The sequence below is a fragment of the Pristiophorus japonicus genome, chromosome 19 (genome assembly GCF_044704955.1).
Source record: "Pristiophorus japonicus isolate sPriJap1 chromosome 19, sPriJap1.hap1, whole genome shotgun sequence".
Classification (NCBI taxonomy): Eukaryota; Metazoa; Chordata; class Chondrichthyes; family Pristiophoridae; genus Pristiophorus; species Pristiophorus japonicus.
Genome location: NC_091995.1, coordinates 9,858,782 through 9,881,046, shown reverse-complemented (window position 1 = coordinate 9,881,046; position 22,265 = coordinate 9,858,782). Strand labels below are relative to the sequence as shown.

At 48.1% G+C, this 22,265-nt stretch overlaps 1 protein-coding gene across 1 annotated transcript; it reads left to right on the top strand.

Moving 5' to 3' along the window:
* The first annotated feature begins 499 nt into the window (after positions 1-499).
* LOC139229707 (nuclear factor 7, ovary-like) lies at positions 500-12,479 on the top strand. The gene is made up of 7 exons (XM_070861237.1): positions 500-1,052; positions 1,870-1,962; positions 2,058-2,291; positions 5,642-5,664; positions 5,762-5,868; positions 8,795-9,674; positions 12,430-12,479. Exons 1-6 carry the CDS (start codon positions 567-569, stop codon positions 9,337-9,339), a joined length of 1,488 nt encoding a protein of 495 aa, XP_070717338.1. The 5' UTR covers positions 500-566; the 3' UTR covers positions 9,340-9,674; positions 12,430-12,479.
* Positions 12,480-22,265: the final 9,786 nt, after the last annotated feature.

The window sequence follows — 22,265 nt, the reverse complement described above, 5'->3', positions numbered from 1 at the left end:
ACTTATCCTGCCACTTTCAAAAATTTGTGAACTTACAGCCCCAGGTGCCTCTGTTCCTGTAACCCCTTTAAAATTGTAGCATTGAGTTCATATTGCCTCTCCTCATTCGTCCTACTAAAATGTATCACTTCACGCCTCTGCGCATTAAATTTCATCTGCCGTTTCACCAGTCCATGTCCTACCCTACTCATTATTTACCACTTCCGCGTCATCTGCAAGCTTTGAAATTATACCCAAGTCCAGGACATTAATATATAGCAGAAAGAGCTGTGGTTCCAATACCAACCCCTGGGGAACACCACAGTCTGTCAGGCGACCAATGACATGAGTGTGTGGGCGGGGCGATTGGAGGCAGGAGGTCATGTGATGAAACCCCCAGGAATATGTCCAACCAGCGTTGGCAACTGTCTTCCCAGTCGATGATAGTTTTTTTTTGGGGGGGGGGGGGGAACCAGTACTGCTTTTCTGATCTAGCGGCATCTAAGTCAAAGAGGTGCTTTTGGAGAAGGCGGGATAGACCCTAGGGAGGGGGGGGACAGCAACTTCAGGATACACTCAAGCTGAGCATGGCATGGAAGGAGCAAGCCGAGAGCTTGACTGAATACTTAAACTGCCCTATTTGCCTGGAGCTCTTTAACCAGCCGGTGATCCTGGACTGCGGCCACAATTTCTGTCAGGCCTGCATCCAGCTGTACTGGGAGGACGAGCAGAGGAACTCCTGCCCTGAGTGCTGCAAAGTGCTGAGGGGGAGCAGCCTAAGGGTGAACAGAGCGCTGGCCAACCTGGCAGATAAGGCTCGCAACCTGAAGCTGGCTCCAGCGAAGAAGGAACGCTCGCTCCCCTGCCCGGAGCGCCAGGACGCTCCCAGCCTGCTGGTCACGATCAAAGAGCCCGAGGTCAAGCTGTACTGCGCCGAGCACCAGGAGGAGCTGAAGCTCTTCTGCGAGACCGACAAGGAGTTGATCTGCGTGATGTGCCTGGACGGGAGAGGAGGGCGGAGTCACAAGTTCCACAATTTCATGCTCATACACGAAGCGGTAACTAAGTACAAGGTAACAGGAGCCGATTTTGTACGATTTGTTATTGGGGTGGAGTGGTGCTGGTGACTTTAACTTTAGAAGAACATAAGAAATAGGAGCCATTCGGCCCTCGAGCATTCAACAAGATCAAGGCTGATCTTTCACCTCAACTCCACCTTCTGGCACTATCCCCATATCCCTCGATTCCCCTCGAGCCCAAAAACTTATCGACCTCTGTCTTGAGTTATACTCACCGACTGAGCCTCCACAGCCCTCTGGAGTAGAGAATTCCAAAGATTCACAATCCTCTGAGAGAAGAAATTTCTCCTCATCTCAGTCCTAAATGGCCGAGCCCTTATTCTGAGACTGTGTTCCAGATTCCCCCGCTAGGGGAAACACCCTCCCCGATCAAGCCCTGTAAGAATGTTGTATGTTTCAAGGAGATCACCTCTATTTTTTCCAAACTCGAGGGAATATCGGCCTCGTCTACACGATTTCTCCTCATCATCAATTCCCCTCTCGACCCCCATCCCAGGAATCAGTCTGGTGAACCTTCGTTGCTCTCCCTCTATGGCAAGCATATCTTTCCTTCGGTAAGGAGACCAGAACTCCAGGTGTGTCCTCACCAATGCCCTGTATAATTGTAGCGACTTCAGGGGATGGCACAACATGGGCGATACCGAAAATCGCGCCTACAGGTGTATAATGAAAGCGGCTTATTAAATTGCACCATTGCCCGAATTTTAAAATTATCCTCCTCCCCCCCCCCCCCCCCCCGCCTTCCCCACAGCTCAATATATTGTTTTATTTTTCAACACGTTTAAACACGTCTGAGACATTCCAACCCTAGGATAAACTGAAATCATCCCTGGACCTGCTGAGGCAGAAGGTCGCAGTCCTTGAAGCTAAGCTGAAAGAGAAGCAGGACATTTCGGAAATCGGAGTAAGTCTCTCCCACACCGCTTGTTTCTTGTTCTCCAGCTGTTTGTTCTGGCATTGGTCTTTCCCATTGTGTGTGTGTGTTGGGCTTCCCAGCAGGACAAGTCAACAGGTCTGCAGAACCGCATTTCCTCCGAGTTCGCGAAGATGCACCAGTTCCTGGACAGCAAGGAAGAGGGCTTGATTCGCGAGCTGAAGGACCAGGAAGAGAACATTTCCGAGACGATGGAGAAGAACCTTCAGGAGATACACGAGCATTTGGATTCCATTCAGCAAAAGCTAGCGCGCTTGCACGCTAAAATGGACCAGAAAGAGACATTCAGCTTTCTGGAGGTACATGGGGGCCGGGGTGGGGGTGCTGGCGTTATACTCCGCGAATTTCGACATTCAATATTTCGCTTGAAAGCCAGCATGCTTCATGATTTTCGCTTAGGTGTCTCATAACAGTGGGGAGAACGTTTGGAGTCAAATTTCTCATAAGGAGTCTTAATTTGCCAAAAGGGGTCTTAGTTTGTGCACTCTGAGCGTTATTCGCTTGTAACAACGAAACATCTGCCGGTGGATTAAATCCCGACATGTCCAAATTACGGCACAATTTAGGTCGGAATATCCTGCAATGTCTAGTTCGTTGCGCCAGCATCTAGGTGACGACCGACTGTAAGCGAGATTGAATCCATCGGTGTAAGGCTTGTGTGTGCTTGTAATCTCACGGATCCGAACCCCACTGTGATTGTGAGAGTCATTTGGTGCTCATTTTAATCCGAACTCGCCGGGCGGAGCGGGTAGAACCGCCGGTTTTTGCAAACCAGCCCAATATTACTCTTGGTGCGTGGGGGGGGCAAAGCCAGCGCAAAATCTGGTCAGTTTCCCGTCGCGAGGGTGAGGTTAAGGTTGCCTCCCCATTGGAGCTCCTGCCTTGAAATTGCACCGTGGGACTCTGCCTTAGGAATGGCTAGGCAATTATTCCGAAATTCAATCTACATACTGCACTCACTAAATGGGATAATGTTGAAATGAAGGGTAGGGGGAGCGAGGAATTGTGTGCCCCTATCCTGAGAAATAATGGCCCAGAAATCCCGGCCTCTCCGCGTCCGTACGGAGTGTCTATGGACCCGGGAAGCCATCGCAAAAGCTAGTTTTCAGCGCACAAAGCGTTGAAAACCGGCTTTTCCGATCTGTCGAGCTGGAGCTTGACAGATCCTCCACATCTTGGGAGCGAGGACATTTGCAAGGGCAAGATTGCGGGATTTACCCATATCTTGCCCAGCAAATATCCTCAAAAATCTTGCCCCTGATAGAAGCAGGCGTATAGCCTACTCTTACAGGTGTAAGAGTCTTAAAATACACTTAAAACATAAAAAATTGAATTAAAAATACACATTTTACTTTTAAAAACCCTGCCCACTACGTTAAATTTATTTTAAACCATAAATAAAAAGACTTTTTAAAAAAACTCAAAAAAAAACTTTCTCTAAAATATTTATTAACTTTAATTTCAATTAATTTTAATTATGTGAGGTGTGTTTTTTATTTTTTATTTGGTGTTATTGCGTTTGGGTTTTTTCCTCATTAATAACAATGAGAACTTGTAGATATGGAGTTATTGTTATTAATGAGCGAGCTGTGGAATACTGTACCTGATTGGCTGAGCAGTCACACGTGACTGCACCTTCTGCGTGGGAACCTGGAGGACGGGAGCACACTTCGCAATATGGGAAGAGAAGGCTTCCCCACCGGAATCGCAGGTGCTTCCCGGACCACGGGTACTTTTGGAAAAATTCTCTGGTCGGAGGCGTTCGTCCAAAAGAAGCCTCCGACCGGAATTTCAGGACCAATTTCAGAGCCCCAGAAATTACCATTAGCAGGCCAGTCCATTACATACCTATACCCATTACTTTTGAGGAGTTGTTAAGCGGTCCAATACAAAATGCGGATAAAGGGATGATTAATGGACATGTCAAGCATTCCAGGTCGAATAGCACCGGCAGAAATTTCTAGGCGTGAGTTCCTTCATCACTGAGGTTACTTCTGCGGCATAGGAACAGGAGGAGGCCATTCAGCCCCTCGAGCCTGGTGTGCCATTCAGTTAGAACATGGCTGATCTGTACCTTAACTCCATTTACCCACCTCTGCTCTGTCTCACTTCAGGAGCCTCATCTAACAAAAACTATCGATCTCAATCTTGAAATCTCCAATTGTTCCAGGTCCGCAGAGGGTGAAATTGGCCCTTCTTCAGGCGCCCATTAGCTTCGTAGAATCACAGAAGTTAACAGCACGGAAGGAGGCCATTTCGGCCCCTCGTGTCCATGCCGGCCAACAAGAGGCTATCCAGTCAAATCCCACTTTCCAGGTTACAGCACTTCAGGTGCACATCCAGGTACTTTTTAAATGTGGTGAAGGTTTCTGCCTCTACCACCCTTTCAGGCAGTGAGTTCTAAACCCCCACAACTCTCTGCATGAAGAAATTTCCCCTCAAATCCCCTCTAAACCTTCAACCAATTACTTTAAATTTATGCCCCCTGGTTAGTGACCCCTCTTCTAAGGGAAATAGGCCCTTTCTATCCATTATATCTAGGCCCCTCATAATTAAACTCAATGAAGTCTCCCCTGAGCCTCCTCTGTTCCAATAAAAACAAATCCAGCCTATCTAAATGGTCCTCATAGCTAAGATTCTTCACTCCCGGCAACATCCTCGTAAATCTCCTCTGTACCCTCTTCAGTGTAATCACATCCCTCCTGTAATGCAGTGACCAGAACTGCACGCGGTACTCCAGCTGTGGCCTAACCAGTGTTTAATACCTCCAGAGGGCAAGACACTTTTTATCGGGGGGGGAGAGGGTGGGGGGGGATTGTACCAGTTCCCGGGAAATTGCCCGGAATTTTGCGGACACGCTGCCATGGCAACACCATGTCCTCTCAGTGCCCTCCGTCAACCTCTTATCGCCACATGGGAGAAATTTGCTCCACGGCCCACAAGGCTGCACTACTTGCCCCAGCATCGGCCCAGGACCCACCCCTAAAGCAAGTGGAGCGTGCGAGATTGTGCTCCGCTTCCTTTGAGGAGCGATAAGCCCAATTCAGTCCTGGCCCCAGCAGGTTACCACCACCAGTCGGGGCGCAGGGCAATTTTTCTTCCAGAGCCTTTTGGGAGAGAGTTCCTGATTTCTATAAGAGATACAGGTTGAACCTTCCTTATCCGGGACTCCCTTATCCAGCACCACACCTCGTCCGGCACCATTCCTGGCTGCTCCGACATGAACAAATTGAAGTCCTTCCTCGCTGCCGGCTCCCGCAATCACTGGCCTGACCCTGCAATCCGCCCCCCCCCCTCCCCGCCCCAGGATCCCTCTGCCGCACTCCCAGCCCTAAGCCAGCTAGCCCCGACATCCCTTGCTCAGTACTTATACCATCCAATCTAACGTGACCTCCCTTCTTCCGGCAAAATCCCTTATCCGGCACAGGCCAGGTCCCGAGGGTGCCAGATAAGAGAGTCAACCTGTATACAAAAAATAGGTATGTTACATGTGTGTTTTTCTCTCTCTTCTACTGATATAATTGACATTTGGTTATTTTGGCAATGTGTTTGGTGCTGGTTTCTGCTGCCTCAGTCTCGTTCTGTCCTAACACGACCACCAGGACTGCACAATAGCGAGCTCAGATCCATCTTCTATGTTACTTTTTAGGAAGAAGCTTGTCGACAAAACAGGTATGGAAAGCTCTTCACAAAAACTCTATATAAAGCAAATAATAATGTTATTTCGCGTCACTTGATAATGCCAACTGTGCCATCTTTATGTTATTAGCGAAGACAATCACCACATGTTAACTAGTGGAAATCTGCCTCTGGGAATATTCAAAGGGCCGTTGCAGTATACGGTTTGGAAACAATTGATAGACACCATCAGCCCAGGTAAGGAGTTACTCTTCATCTGTCACATCTTCAGACAAAAGAAACCTTAAACGAGAAAGTTTGGGTGAGAAATTAATCTCGGGCGGTGGCGTAAAACGGGCGGTATCGGATCGGCTGCCATTATACGCAGTGTCTGATATTCAGTTCCATTGCAGTCAACGGACTTGAATATCAGGCACTATGCCGTCATATGGTGCATAAGTTGTTGTGAGGTTGTGAGGCTCACATTGCATACTATAAATCCCACGTAGAGAGAGATCCTGTGGGAAGGAGGAAGGAAGGAGGACAGTAGGAGTATGTTTGAGTTTGTGTGTATGTATTGGCACATGAGACAGAGCCTGGTCTTCAGTCGTCTTGGATCCCCTTGCCACTGGACCAAGACCTTGCTCTGTCAAGCCCGTGTGGTGGCTGTTGTGCAACGGCCACCTCACGTTAAAAGAATTCACGCACTGGCATCTTCCACTATTTAAAATGAGTTCATCAGTCACCTGAGTACTTATTTTTAGTGTGGAAGCAAGTCATCCTCGACCCCGAGAGACTGCCTGTGATGATGATGATGAAGTTGTCGTTCAGAGATTGGAGAGAATGATTTGCGAATGGTTGGATAAGTGCCTCCGATATATATTGGGGCAGATTTCAAATTGTCGCCTGGCCTTGCGATTAATCCGCTCATTATAGAAACGGCCTGATTTCCATTCATCGCTGGAACTGAAAAGCGGGCGGATTCTATAACGGGTGGCCAGTCCGCCAAGAGAGAAAGTAGCAAATCTGCCAAATTGTGACCATAGTGAAATTACTTTGTAATCACCGTTGTTCTCACCCTCAAGGTTGAAAGATAATTAATTCTCTCAGTGGAAAGAAACATGGTTTCCGGTCCTAGTTATAACTGATATACTTTGAATGCAAGTATTATAGCTGTTTAATAATGGCTGCTGCAGGACGCATTGTCCTCCCAAACTAGATAACCATTAAGCAGACCAATTAGAAATAAACATTGTATACTGATGGAACAAAATGTGCTTATGACACAACTGTAACTAAAGCAAGTGTCCATGAAGCAATTTTAGCCCGTTCAATCCTTGTAAGAACATCCATTTGTTACTCTTTTTTTTGTTATGTATATAGAGAATGGTCCTTGCACCAGGCAATCTGATACATTTGCTCAGTGTATTTTCTCATTCTGGCCTCCTGGCATTGTGAACATTGACCTCTGCTCTAAGGGTGCTGCGGCTCACTCCTGTGCTGCACCGAACGGTCTATTGGGGAAAACCAGTACGTGCTAACTGCTCCCCTCCCAATCACTGGAAAACTCCCAGGGGTGAAATCGGTCTGTGCCCACCTACATGAAGGACTCACAGAGAATCGGTAGCCCGCTTTATATCAGGCTCAATGTTGTTTTCCAGTGGGAGTGAAATTGGACATTGGGCAGGGGAGCGGGGGGGGGGCGGACCAACTAGGGGGAATCACATACCATGCCCATTATACCACACGCCCGATACTTGGTTGTATTGAAGTTAACGGAACTAAGTATTGGGTGGGTTGTATAATGTGTAATAGATGGGATTCTCAGGGGGTGAAATCGGTCTACACCAGTACCAGGTAACAACAACAACTGGCATTTATATAGCACCTTTAATGTATTGAAATGTCCCAAGCCGCTTCACAGCAAAATTATAAGATAAAATATTTGACACCAAGCCGCATAAGTAGAATTTAGTGCAGGTGAAAGTGGTATGTTTTAAGGAGCATCTTGAAGGAGGAAAGAGAGGCGGAGAGGTTCAGACAGGGAGTTACAGAGCTTGGGGCCCAGGCAACAGAAAAGGCGGCCACCGATGGTTGAGCGATTATAATCGGTGATGCTCAAGAGGGCAGAATTAGAGGAGCGCAGACATCTTTGGGTGGGGGGGGGGAGCAGGGGTGGTTGTGGGGCTGGAGGAGATTACAGAGATAAGGTGGGGCGAGGCTATGGAGGGATTTGAAAATAAGGATGAGAATTTTGAAATCAAGGCGTTGCTTAACCAGAAGCTAATGTAGGTCAACGATGGGTGAGCAGGACTTGGTGCGAGTTAGGATACGGCCAGCCAAGTTTTGGATCACCTCTAATTTAGGTAGGGTAGAATGTGGGAGGCCTGCCAGGAGTGCATTGGAATAATCAAGTCTAGAGGTAATAAAGGCATGGATGAGGACTTCCTCAGCAGATGAGCTGAGGCAAGGGTGGAGACGAGCGATGTTACGGGGGTGGAAATAGGCAGTTTTAGTTATGCTGCGGATATGTGTTCGGAAGCTCATTTCAGGGTCAAACAGGCTCAATGCCAAGCGGCAGGCTATTTTACAGCATGCTGCAATTTTCTTCCCTATTGACATCAATGGTAAAGAATATCGTGCGCTGTGTGAAATGGGATGCTGATTTCCCATGAGCCAGTTTCACGCTATTTGCACGGACCAATTTCGCCCCCACCTGTTTTCAACCCTGTCCATAACTAATTTCACCCCCATTGACATCAATAGAAAAGAGGGTCAAACTAGTCATAAAATGGGCTGCCGATTCCATATCACCCATTTTTGCCTGACAGTAAGAGTTATTATTACGCCGCCTCAGTCTTTTTACTAGAGTTTAGCCCCTGACTCCCCAACCAGAGGAACTAGTGTTTCCCTACTGACCTTATGAAAATTTGCCATAATTTTTTCAAACCTCCGTACAGTCTTTTAATCTTCCCTCCTGCTCTTGAAATAATTCTCAGTTTCTAAAGACCTCATAACTCCCAATGATAAATTGGAGTTCAGATGCTTGGAGGGAGATTCACACAGAAGCTTTTTCTTAGACCCACCAGCGACTTATAGAAATGAATAGGTGCTTAGATAAAGGATAGCCATTCTGTGCTGAAGTACATCAAATCTCTCTCTTTTCTTCCCCTCTCCCGTCCAGCTCCAACTTGTCTGACTCTGGATCCTAATACAGCGCACTCCTGGCTCATCCTGTCTGATGACTTGACCAGCGTAAGATACGGAGACAAAGGGCAGCTTCTCCCTGAGACCCCAGAGAGGTTCTATCCCTGCGTGTGTGTCCTGGCGTCTGAGGGGTTCACGTCAGGGAAGCACTACTGGGAGGTCGAGGTGGGAGACAGCGCCGAGTGGGATCTGGGGGTGGTGGCGGAGTCCATCAACAGGAAGGGAGACATCACGGCGATGCCAGAGGCCGGCTACTGGATCGTCTGGCTGAGAAGGAGCGAATATAAGGCCGGCACCTTGCCTCGTACCCGCCTGGCTGTAAGTGCGAAACCCAAGATGATCGGGGTGTACCTGGACTATGAGGAGGGACAGGTGTCATTTTACAATGCGGACAACATGTCCCATCTCCACACTTTCTCTGACATCTTCACTGAGAGACTCTTTCCCTTCTTCAGCCCATGTTTGAATGGTCGAGGAAAAGCCACAGAACCGCTGAAGATCTGCTCTGCTAAAGGTCATTAACTGCAAAACGTCATGCATTTTTTTCCCATTCTGTGCAACTGTTGGCTTTCGGATTTCATTACCAGTAGAAATGCAAAAGCATTTAAAGTGTGAGAATAATACAACAACTTCATAGGCAGAAAGTGCCCTTCAATAACAACAAAAACTATTACTTTTATTTATATAGCACCTTTAATGTAGTAAACCATCCCAAGGTGCTTCACAGCAGTGTTATAAGTGGAAGCAAGTCATCCTCGTTCGAGGGACCGCCTATGAATGAATAAGACAAAACAAATAAATTTGACACCGAGCCACATAATAAATTACGGCAGATGACCAAAAGGTTGGTCAAAGAGGTACGTTTTAAGGAGCGTCTTAAAGGAGGAAAGAGAGGTAGAGAGGCGGAGAGATTTAGGGAGGGAGTTCCTGAGCTTGGGGCTTAGACAACAGAAGGCACGGCCACCGATGGTTGAGTGATTATAATCAGGGATGCTCAGGAGGGCAAAATTAGAGAAGCGCAAATATCTCATGGGGTTGTGGAGCTGAAGGAGATTACAGAGATAGGGAGGGGCGAGGGCCATGGAGGGATTTGTAAAAAAGGATGAGAATTTTGAAATCAAAGCCTTGTTTAACCGGGAGCCAATGTGGATCAGCGGGCACAGGGGTGATGGGTGAGCGGGACTTGGTGCGAGTTAGGACACAGGCTGCAGAGTTTTGGATGACCTCAAGTTTACAGAGCGTAGAATGTGAAGGGTTGAGAAAAGTATGAATGTGGTGGGTGGGGGAGGGGGAGTGGAAGAGGAATGCTGATCACTTCATTTCACCCCCGCGACTGCTTCCCCCTCTTAAAAGTCCAATCAGACAAGCCCTCTACCCAAAAGTGTAGAGATTGGTGATTGTAGCCTAAATATGGTACATTTTAAGTCCAAATACTTCCCAAAGGATCTCGACACAGGATATGGAAATGCAGAAGATGTAAGAGCAATGATGGCAACCACTTAGCTTCATACAGCACTCCTTACATCCGGGGAGATCTTTAAGCATTCCTTACAGTGTAAGTACAACTGATGGACAGGGAGCAGCAAGAGGAAAGGAAAGAGGAGGTTTAGGAATATGGGCTTTAGTAAGGTGAGAACGTGGGCCCTTGGGAATCTGGACGATATGGAGTTCATGGAGTTAGGTGTGGAGTGGCCAGGAAGGGGAGTGCTGGAGAAGAGGAGTTTCGAGGAGATAAACTCTGGAGCAGGGAATTAGCAGCAGCAGAGATGCACAGTGGTGAAGCAAAGTGGCCTTGGCGTCCCATCACATGTCTGAGAGGAAGTTGAGTTGAGAGCGCAGCTCTGCTCCTTCAGGAAAGAGACAATAGTTCAGCCCAAAGCATTTTTAATGCTGTCAGCTGTGGCTCAGTGGGTAGCATTCTTGCCTCTGAGTCAGAGAGTTGTAGGTTCAAGTCCCACTTTGATCAAAAACTGCCACCACCGGATTACCTGTTCAATTAAGGTCGGCAGAAAATTCATCAAAAAATGGAAAAAAAATACGCCCGGCGAGAAAAATCGCCATTGCACGTGGCTTCTCGGCGGAAAACGCGATCCTGGTCAAATTTAGTTCGAGGCTAGGAGTAAAACACAAATAATCTTTTTCAAAAAAGCAATAAATAAAAAAAATCAGAAAACATTCACAGGACCCTTTTCCAGTGAATCACCGCAAAAGAATTAAAAAAGAAACTTCCACTTACCTTTTTTTGCAGGGTTTCATACCTACTGCCGATTGAAGGCTTGCTCCGGCTAGTTTCGCCACGTCATCTTTTTTTCCCTCAACTACGGATCACCGCTACCTCCAATCTCGGGCGGAAGCGTTTTTTTCAAGTGTTGCACGCCGACGGTCCGCTCCCCAGTGGTATTTTGAAACCGCCGGCAGAACACTTTGATGAAATTATCACCGGGTGGTTTTTCAACGAAAAAGAGCAAATATGTCGAAAAACACGGCGAAAAGCTGCCAAAATTCCAGCCCCACTCGACTCACATTCTCAGTACAGTGCTGAGGGAGTGCTGCACTGTCAAGGTGCCGTCATTCGGATAACACGTTAAGAACATAAGGCCATAAGAAATAGGAGCCTGCTCCGTCATTCAATAAGATCATGACTGATCTGATCATGGACTCAGCTCCACTTCCCTGCCCGCTCCCCATAACCCATGACTCCCTTATCATTCAAAAATCTGTCTATCTCCGCCTTAAATACATTCAATGACCCCAGCCTCCACAGCTCTCTGGGGCAGAGAATTCCACAGATTTACGACCCTCTGAGAGAGGAAATCCCCCCCCCTCGTCTCAGTTCTAAATGGGCGGCCCCTTATTCATAAACTATGTTCCCTTAAAGCGAGGCACTATCTGCCCTGTCAGGCAGAGGTAAAATATCCCATGGCACTATTTGAAGCAGAGCAGGATAGTTCTCCCTGGTGTACTGGCCAATATTTGTCGCTCAACTAACACCTAAATCAGATTATCTCATCATTTATCTCATTGCTGCTTGTGGGAGCTTGCTGTGCGCAAATTGGCAGCAACTTACGTTTCATCAGTGACTACACTTCGAAAGTACTTCATTGGCTGTAAAGAGCTTTGGGACGTCCTGAAGTTGTGCAAGGTGCCACAGAAATGCTTGTTTCTTTTGTTTTAATATATTGTGTGTCCCTGGTCCAGTTACGACTTATGTGTGAATTTATAGAGTGATTAAAAACTCAATGTAGTAAAAATGTCTTCAAATTTAATTCTGATTAGTTAATGAGATTAAATAGCGGGAACCAGTTGCTGCTGGCCCCAGTCTAAACCTCATTAGATGAGTTCATTCTGTTGATTAGAGATTGAGTAGAGAATTGGTTTGATCTGGAACCATTGTAACTTCTTGAAAATATTCACCCCCTCCCCCCTAAATTAAGCACTGACTAGTTTCATTTTCATATTTCATGTGTGTAAAGGAGTTTCTGGCTGGTTGTTTGTTTTATTTGAGGCTGAGGGAGATTTTTGTTTATCTTCGTAGTGAGTCGTACTTCATCCATTGTGTTCAGTTTGTTAATGGAGCCTGTGTACATTTTTAACAAATGTTGTCATTTGCAGACTTCTATAACCCTGATGACAACAACCAAGCGATGATGTGGAAGAAGAGGGTGGCGTAGACCCAGAAAACTGTGAGGAAGTTCAGAGTATTCTGCTCGTTTTGCTCAGCCATTGGAATAGTCTGTGATCAACAGCGCGAAGCTCTCTGCACCAACTATCGACCTGTGAGAACATAAGAACATAACATAAGAAATAGGAGCAGGAGTAGGCCATTTAGCCCCTCAAGCCTGCTCCGCCATTCAATAATATCATGACTGATCTGATCATGGACTCAGCTCCACTTTCCTGCCTGCTCCCCATAATCCTTTATTCCCTTATCGTTCAAAAATCTGTCTATCTCCGCCTTAAAGATATTCAATGACCCAGCCTCCACAGCTATCTGGGGCAGAGAATTTCACAGATTTACAACCCTCAGAGAAGAAATTCCTCCTCATCTCAGTTTTAAATGGGCGGCCCCTTATTCTGAGACTATGCCCCCTAGGTCCCGATTCCCCTATGAGTGGAACCATTCTCTCTGCATTTACCTTGTCGAGCCCTCTCAGCAGCTTATATGTTTCAATAAGATCATCTCTCATTCTTCTAAACTCCAATGCGTATAGGCCCAACCTGCTCAACTTTTCTTCATAAGTCAACCCATTCATCTCAGGAATCAACCTAGTGAATTGCCTCCAATGCAAGTATGTCCCTCCTTAAGTAAGGAGATCAAAACTGTACGCAGTACTCCAGGTGTGGTCTCACCAATACCCTGTACAATTGTAGCAGGACGTACCTGCTTTTATTCTTAACACATTCATTCTTAACACACTCCTTCAAATGAGATTGTCACCGTAGAACAAACACTCAGTTATACTGACAAGAGTGGTGAATGGTTCCTCAAACCCAACATGGAATTTCATTAAATGGTCAGGTAGTACTGTTTATCAGATCCATATCAGCAATGGACAACCCTATTAATATTTTAGGAAAGTGAATGTTTGGAAGTGAAATTAAATGAAAGATTATGTGCTCTGGAATATCCGATGGTTAAAGTTACTGAAAGTCAATGCACCTCTATGTAACTAACCAAAACTGTGAAATTATTGGTCACAGTTCTTGTTGTCAAATCGCTTTGTGCCCTGCAAATATTAATGGTAGTTGAAAGGATTGTTGCAACTTTGAACACTGCCTGTTTTTCTGTGATGATCTAGGGTCTAGTAACTATGCTTATCGCCAATCATACAAAGAATTGTACCACTGTAGTAGTTGAGGATTTTAGCCTTCTGGCTAGTGCTTAATGTGCTTCAATCTTTAGCTGACTGTACATGTGGTTAAATAAAATAATAAGTAGTACATTAAAGTGTTGTCACGGCCCTGGGACTTTTAAACAGAGTTAGAATCAGTTCTTTTCATTATAACAGTATAATCCATCATTTCTTTATTTGACTCGACATGTAGCGAATGTCAGCCAATCTTGGCACAAACCGAAATATCAAATACATTCTTCTAAAACAATTGCTTTCTGCATAATCTTTTTCCCTGTCCAGCACTTTCTGGAAGAACCACACGTTATCTCAAAAGCTCCTACTGTTAACTCCACAAGGTCAGTCTGATTGGGTCTCTGGTCTCTTATTTCAAATAAAGTAATATCCAGCAATAATCCGATTAAATACGAGTTTGCTGCATTAAATGAAATAATATTATGCATATAACACCCAACTAAACAGAGGAGAGATATTTCATGAGACATTTTGTCCAATTTTGTTCTGATTACCAAGTTTCACAAAAGAACAAACCATATAAATTGTGTAACAGCCATGTTAAATCAACAACCCAATTCTATTTCAAATCAAGCGCCATTGGAACATGATAAATACCGAGCAGTTGCCTGTCACAGATGAAAGTAAAAAAACAACTTGAATTTAAGTGTCTTTCACAACCTCAGGACACTCTGAAGCGCTTCACAGCCAATGAAGTATTTTTGAAGTGTAGTCACTGTTGTAACATAGGAAATTTGTGCACAGCAAGCCAGCATGTATAAATAGAAAGAGTTGCATTTATATAGCGCTTTTCACGACCACCGGACATCTCAAAGCGCTTTACAGCTAATGTAGTACTTTTGGAGTGTAGTCACTGTTGTAATGTGGAAAACATGACACCTAATTTGCGCAAAGCAAGCTCCCACAAACAGCAATGTGATAATGACCAGATTATGATTTTGTTATGTTGATTGAGGGATAAATATTGGCCAGGACACCGGGAATAATTCCCATGCTCTTCTTCAAAATAGTGCCATGGGATCTTTTACGTCAATTGAGAGAGCAGACGGGGCCTAGGTTTAACATCTCATCCCAAAGATGGCATTTCCAACAGTGCAGCACTCCTTCAGCACAGCACTGGAGTGTCAGCCTGGATTTATGTGCTCAAGTCCCTGGAGTGGGATCTGAACCCACAACCTTCTTACTCAGAGCTGAGTGTGCGGCCCACTGAGCCACAGCTGACACTTAATGATCAGATAATCTGCTTTTCTCAGCGGTGTTGGTTATGGGGTAAATGTTGGCCAGGAGAGAACTCCCCTGCTCTTATTCCGATAATGCTGTGAGTGGGCTTCCGCAGCTTTGATTCCAGGCCTCATGTAAAAAACAGTATCCTCGACAGTACAGCGCTGAAGTGTCAGCCTAGATTATGTCTTGTTGGTGATATTTGTTTCTTTAATCAGTGCAGTGGAACAAACTCGTGGCAGCTACTCCAGTGACTCCTGTAATATTAACATAGAAACATAGAAAATAGGTGCCCTTCGAGCCTGCATCAACACGCAATATGATCATGGCTGATCATGCAACTTCAGTACTCCATTCCTGCTTTCTCTCCATACCCCTTGATTCCTTTAGCCATAAGGGCCATAATATGGTAGAATTCTTCATTAAGATGGAGAGTGACACAGTCAATTCAGAGACTAGGGTCCTGAACTTAAAGAAAGGTAACTTTGATGAGACGTGAATTGGCTAGGATACACTGGCGAATAACTTAAAAAACTCAATAACATCGAGAATCATCGGAGCGCAGAGACAGAGAAGAATTTTTAAAATGGGCTGTGCTCCCTCAGTACTGCACTGGGAATGTCGGCCTAGATTATGTGCTTAAGTCGATGGACTGGGGCTTGAACCCATCACCTTCTGCTTCAGAGGCGAACGGGATGTACAGAGCTTGGTGAAGACAAAGATCTTGGAAAATATTGATACAAAGTCTGGCGGAGCTAGGGTTGTGGGGAATACCACATACAGGGTCTGGGCTGCGATATGGTTGGCTTGGATCTTTTAAGTCTGGGATGGCTGAAAAGAATGAGAAGCAATATCTGACCCACCCAGCTCCGTCTTGTTTGTTATGTTGACACTTTGTCCAATTTGGGCAGCCTTGGATTCTCCCAATGCTCTTTCGTTAGAATGTCAACAGCACCAAACGACATTTAAGGCAGTCATTCGTTCAAGACTTCAGTCTTTTGCGAGACCGAAGGGTAGAAATTCGTCTCGGGCAGTGGCGCTAAACGGGCGGTATCGTATCGGCCGCCCGATATTCAGTTCCTTTGACTGCACATCAAGCGCTGCGTACGTCGGGCGGCCAATCCGATGTTGCCCGCTTTGCGCCAACACGCGAGCTCCCTTTCTTCCCCCACTAATTTTCTGGACGAACTATCTAGTTAAATTGGACCACTCTTTCAAAACGTCAGCACAGGCACGATGGGTCGAATGGCCTCCTTCTGTGCTATATGATTCTACAAATTGGGACATTGGAGAGGGGTCCGAGAAATAATCCATCTCGTCCTTACCTGTAGTGCTATAATAAATGCTTTGGTTTATATTTCCTCTTTTTAAATTTTGCAGCTTATTTGTAATCTAAACTTCCTAGACCTCTCAGTAAAATCAAACCACACAGGAACTGAAACATTTAATTCAAGAAGACTTCCCCTAAACATGACATAATTATCAGTACTCTCTCCCAGGACCTGGTTAATTATATCTTTTCCTTTCAATAGTTTCTGGTCACGTTTATCTCTTCCTTAGTAAAAACTATAAATAAATATTATTTTGGTGAACTCCCTGACAAATTCATCATTAATGAATCAGGGGCATTTCCAGTCCTCTTATTACTTTCTCCGGTATCGTTAGAATTCTGAACTAACATTGTTGTCATTGCACACTGCAATGTTGCAAGTGGAAATTCATGGAAGTGGCATAGTTAATGATGGTTTTGTGTTTATTACACTGAGGGAGTTTTCTAGCTTTATAATTTGAATGAACAAACTTAATAGATTTAATTCCATGGATGGGAGGGGGTGGGGGGGGAATAATTGATGCAGTTGCTGTATAGTGACCGCAACACTCATTTTCTCAAAATCGCCCACCTCCCGTAATATCGCCAATCTCCGGCCCTGCATCAGACCATCTGCTGCTGAAGCCCTTATCAATGCTTTTGTTTCCACCAGACTCAGCTAGTCCAATGCTCTCCAGACCAGCCAGCCATCTTTGACCCTCCATAACTTTGATCTCAGGAAAACTCTGGTACCCCTGTGCTCGCCGACCTACATTGGCTCCCGGTTAAGCAACATCTCAATTTCAAAATTCTCATCCTTGTTTACAAATCCCTCCATGGCCTTCCCCTCCCAATCTCTGTAATCTCCTTCAGCCTCACAACCCCCACGGGATGTCTGCAATCCTCTAATTCTGCCCTCTTGAGCATCCCTGATTATAATCGCTCAACCGTCGGTGGCTGTGCCTTCAGCTGCCTGGGCCCCAAGCTCTGGAGCTCCCTCCCTAAACCTCTCCGCCTCTCTACCTCTCTTTCTGACTTCAAAACACTCCTTAAAACCTACTTCTTTGACAAAGTTGTTGGTCACGTGTGCTAATTTCTACTTTTGCGGTTCGATGTCAAATTTATTTGCTTTATCTTAAAACACACCTGTGAAGCACCTTGGGACATTTTACTACATTAAGGATGCTATATAAATAAAAGTTGTTGCTGTTGTCGGAATTCGCACCAAGTTCCGTTCACTCATCACTAATGACCGAAGGCGCGCGGCCGTGTAGCCACCTGTGAGCCCCCGTGCAGTCAAATTGCTAGCGCCGCGTGCAGAGGAGAGCACTGGAGCTGCGACAGAGAGCATGAGCGTCTGCACACCGAGGGACAGAAAGCTAGTGCACCTATGAGTTTTTAGCTGTTACTGCTGGAACTCTTGGTCCGGTGAGTCATCCATTTTCAGGACCTTGAATTTTTTTCAAAGTCCTGCAGGAAACGGATCATAATGGGGACAGGCCTCAGACTCAAAGCCAGGCTGACTGGTTGAAAATGGGTCGGAAGGCCCGCCTGCTGTTGTCAATCAGCGTGGTGACATCACAGCGCATGTGTGTCACCAACGCTCTCTCCCCTCCGTTAAAAGGGAGAGCTTCTGGCTATTTTTTAACTTGGCTCTGGGCCACCAGGGATGGTTTCTGCAGGGCCAGTGGCCTGGCACCGAAGAGGAGCCAGGCTGCCCATTGATGGCACGGACAGTATTTTGTCGGACGATCAGCAAGTCAGCCGGCAAAAATTCTTGAACTGTGGCCGAGGTAGTGGGCCCTCCCATTTAAGAGCCGCACTTACTCTGCAGAGGGAGCACCGACAGGGAAATCACGGAATGAGGTGAAAATAGATAAGTATTTTTATTGTTTGTTTTATTCATTTTACTGGCGGTGATACCACTTGGGTGTTATGGGGTCCAGGCCAAAATATTTAGGTCGGGTCGGCCTGTTGACCCCAAAGCAGCGACCATTAGATTTTTCAGAATGGCCGTCGCAAATGGGCACCTACGGGCCTGTTTGAGGCACCGAATTTTGGTCGCTGAATATCTCCGCAGTGTGCGACGTCAGAGCACAAGTGATCCAATGGTCAGAGTGCGAGCTGCCCAATAGGTCAGAGCCCGAGCTGCCCAATAGGTCAGAGTGCGAGCCGCCCAATAGGTCAGAGTGCGAGCCGCCCAATAGATCAGAGTGCGAGCCGCCCAACGGTCAGAGTGTGAGCCGCCCAATAGGTCAGAGTGTGAGCCGCCCAATAGGTCAGAGTGCGAGCCGCCCAATAGGTCAGAGTGCGAGCCGTCCAATAGGTCAGAGTGCGAGCTGCCCAACGGTCAGAGTGCGAGCTGCCCAATAGGTCAGAGCCCGAGCCGTCCAATAGGTCAGAGTGCGAGCTGCCCAACGGTCAGAGTGTGAGCCGCCCAATAGGTCAGAGCCCGAGCCGTCCAATAGGTCAGAGTGCGAGCTGCCCAACGGTCAGAGCCCGAACCGTCCAATAGGTCAGAGCCCGAACCGTCCAATAGGTCAGAGCCCGAGCCGTCCAATAGGTCAGAGCCCGAACCGTCCAATAGGTCAGAGCCCGAGATCCCATAGGTCAGAGCCCGAGCCGTCCAACGGGACCAGATGTGTCGCTGGTGCTGGGGGGGCATCCGATTGGCTGTCAGGTGCTGCTGGCGGCGGGTGTGGATTGGAGGAGGAGGAGAGCAGGCTCTGGGCCACGGTCCGGTGAAGTGGTGCAGATTGCTCGAAGCACAGGTTCAGGGCAAGTGGCCCTTTGACACAAACGTGAGCAATGCAGAGCGCAGGGAAACGCCCTTTGTTTTCCCGGGAGCCGCCGGTGACGGCCCTGCTGCCCAGAGAGCAGCCGCTTGGCCACTGACTGACTGTCGGCAGTCAGTCTCACATCTGCTGCTGCGCCGCAAACCCAGCTCCCGACCGCGCATTTCACAACTCTTCAAAGTGTAAAAAAAAATTAAATCCATGGCGTTTTTTTAAACATTGGTGATGATTTGTGTTAAATGTCACCGAGCGGCCACACTCCAGCCACAGCTGGAATCGGCGGCGGCAGCTCTGAACACTGTCGCGGCGGACCATGTGCCGCCAGTGATAGACGGCCGCACCAGCCAATGGCTGCAGGGCGCTCTGGAAGGGCAGCCAATCGGCGGTCCGTAATAATCTCCCCCAACGCCCCCACCCTCCCCCCACTGTTCAAACTTTCCCCCCCCCCCCTCGCGCTCTCTTTCCCCCCCCTCGCGCTCTCTTTCCCCCCCCCTCGCGCTCTCTTTCCCCCCCTCGCGCTCTCTTTCCCCCCCCTCGCGCTCTCTTTCCCCCCCCTCGCGCTCTCTTTCCCCCCCTCGCGCTCTCTTTCCCCCCCCTCGCGCTCTCTTTCCCCCCCCCTCGCGCTCTCTTTCCCCCCCCCTCGCGCTCTCTTTCCCCCCCCTCGCGCTCTCTTTCCCCCCCCTCGCGCTCTCTTTCCCCCCCCTCGCGCTCTCTTTCCCCCCCCTCGCGCTCTCTTTCCCCCCCCCTCGCGCTCTCTTTCCCCCCCCCTCGCGCTCTCTTTCCCCCCCCTCGCGCTCTCTTTCCCCCCCCTCGCGCTCTCTTTCCCCCCCCTCGCGCTCTCTTTCCCCCCCTCGCGCTCTCTTTCCCCCCCCGCGCTCTCTTCCCCCCCCTCGCTCTCTTTCCCCCCCCTCGCGCTCTCTTTCCCCCCCCTCGCGCTCTCTTCCCCCCCCCTCGCGCTCTCTTTCCCCCCCTCGCGCTCTCTTTCCCCCCCTCGCGCTCTCTTTCCCCCCCTCGCGCTCTCTTTCCCCCCCTCGCGCTCTCTTTCCCTCCCTCGCGCTCTCTTTCCCCCCCTCGCGCTCTCTTCCCCCCCCTCGCGCTCTCTTCCCCCCCCTCGCGCTCTCTTTCCCCCCCTCGCGCTCTTTCCCCCCCTCGCGCTCTCTTTCCCCCCCTCGCGCTCTCTTTCCCCCCCCCTCGCGCTCTCTTTCCCCCCCCTCGCGCTCTCTTTCCCCCCCTCGCGCTCTCTTTCCCCCCCCTCGCGCTCTCTTTCCCCCCCCTCGCGCTCTCTTTCCCCCCCTCGCGCTCTCTTTCCCCCCCTCGCGCTCTCTTTCCCCCCCTCGCGCTCTCTTTCCCCCCCCCTCGCGCTCTCTTTCCCCCCCCTCGCGCTCTCTTCCCCCCCTCGCGCTCTCTTTCCCCCCCTCGCGCTCTCTTTCCCCCCCTCGCGCTCTCTTTCCCCCCCCTCGCGCTCTCTTTCCCCCCCCTCGCGCTCTCTTTCCCCCCCCTCGCGCTCTCTTTCCCCCCCCTCGCGCTCTCTTTCCCCCCCCTCGCGCTCTCTTTCCCCCCCCTCGCGCTCTCTTTCCCCCCCCTCGCGCTCTCTTTCCCCCCCCTCGCGCTCTCTTTCCCCCCCCTCGCGCTCTCTTTCCCCCCCCTCGCGCTCTCTTTCCCCCCCCTCGCGCTCTCTTTCCCCCCCCTCGCGCTCTCTTTCCCCCCCCTCGCGCTCTCTTTCCCCCCCCTCGCGCTCTCTTTCCCCCCCCTCGCGCTCTCTTTCCCCCCCCCTCGCGCTCTCTTTCCCCCCCCCCTCGCGCTCTCTTTCCCCCCCCTCGCGCTCTCTTACCCACGCCTCACTGTCTCTCAGCAACTCTCGGGTTGCTGCTCCATAAAAAGTAAGACCTCCCTGCTCCTATACTCAAATCCCCTAGTTGTGAAGGCCAACATACCATTTGCCTTTTTCACCACCTGCTGTACCTGCATACCAACTTTCAATGACTGATGAACCATGACATCCAGGTCTCGTTGCACCACCCCCTTTCCTAATCTGTGCCATTCAAATAATATTCTGCCTTTGTGTTTTTTCCCCCAAAGTGGATAGCCTCAATTTATCTACATTTTCCAGCATCTGCCATGCATTTGCCCACTCACCTAACCTGTCCAAATCACCTTGCAGCCTTTTGGCATCCTCCTCACAGCTCACAATGCTACCCAGTTTAGTGTCATCTGCAAACTTGGAGATATTACACTCAATTCCTTCATCTAAACCATTAATGTATATTGTAAAGAGCTGGGGTCCCAGCACTGAGCCCTGCGGCACCCCACACTGCCTGCCATTCTGAAAAGGACCCGTTTATCCCGACTCTGCTTCCTTTCTGCCAATCAGTTCTCTATCCACGTCAGTACATTACCCCCAATACCATGTGCTTTAATTTTGCACACTCATCTCTTGTGTGGGACTTTGTCAAAAGCCTTTTGAAAGTCCAAATACACCACATCCACTGGTTCTCCCTTGTCCACTCTACTAGTTACATCCTCAAAAAATTCCAGAAGATTTGTCAAGCATAATTTCCCTTTCATAAATCCATGCTGACTTGCACCGATCCTGTCACTGTTTTCCAAATGCGCTGCTATTTCATCTTTAATAATTGATTCCAACATTTTCCCCACTACTAATGTCAGACTAACCGGTCTATAATTACCCATTTTCTCTCTCCCTCCTTTTTTAAACAGTGGTGTTACATTAGCTACCCTCCAGTCCACAGGAACTGATCCAGAGTCGATAGACTTTTGGAAAATGATCACCAATGCATACCACTATTTCTATGACCACTTCCTTAAGTACTCTGGGATGCAGACTATCAGGCCCCGGGGATTTATTGGCCTTCAATCCCATCAATTTCCCGAACACAATTTCCTACTTTATAAGAATATCCTTCAGTTCCTCCTTCACACTAGACCCTCGATCCCCCAGTAATTCCGGAAGGTTATTTGTGTCTTCCTTCGTGAAAACAGAACCAAAGTATTTGTTTAACTGGTCTGCCATTTCTTTGTTCACCCATTATAAATTCACCTGAATCTGACTGCAAGGGACCTACGTTTGTTTTCACTAATCTTTTTCTCTTCACATATCTATAGAAGCTTTTGCAGTCAGTCTTTATGTTCCCAGCAAGCTTCCTCTCATACTCTATTTTCCCCCTCCTAATTAAACCCTTTGTTCTCCTCTGCTGTATTACAAAATTGTCCCAGTCCTCAGGTTTGCTGCTTTTT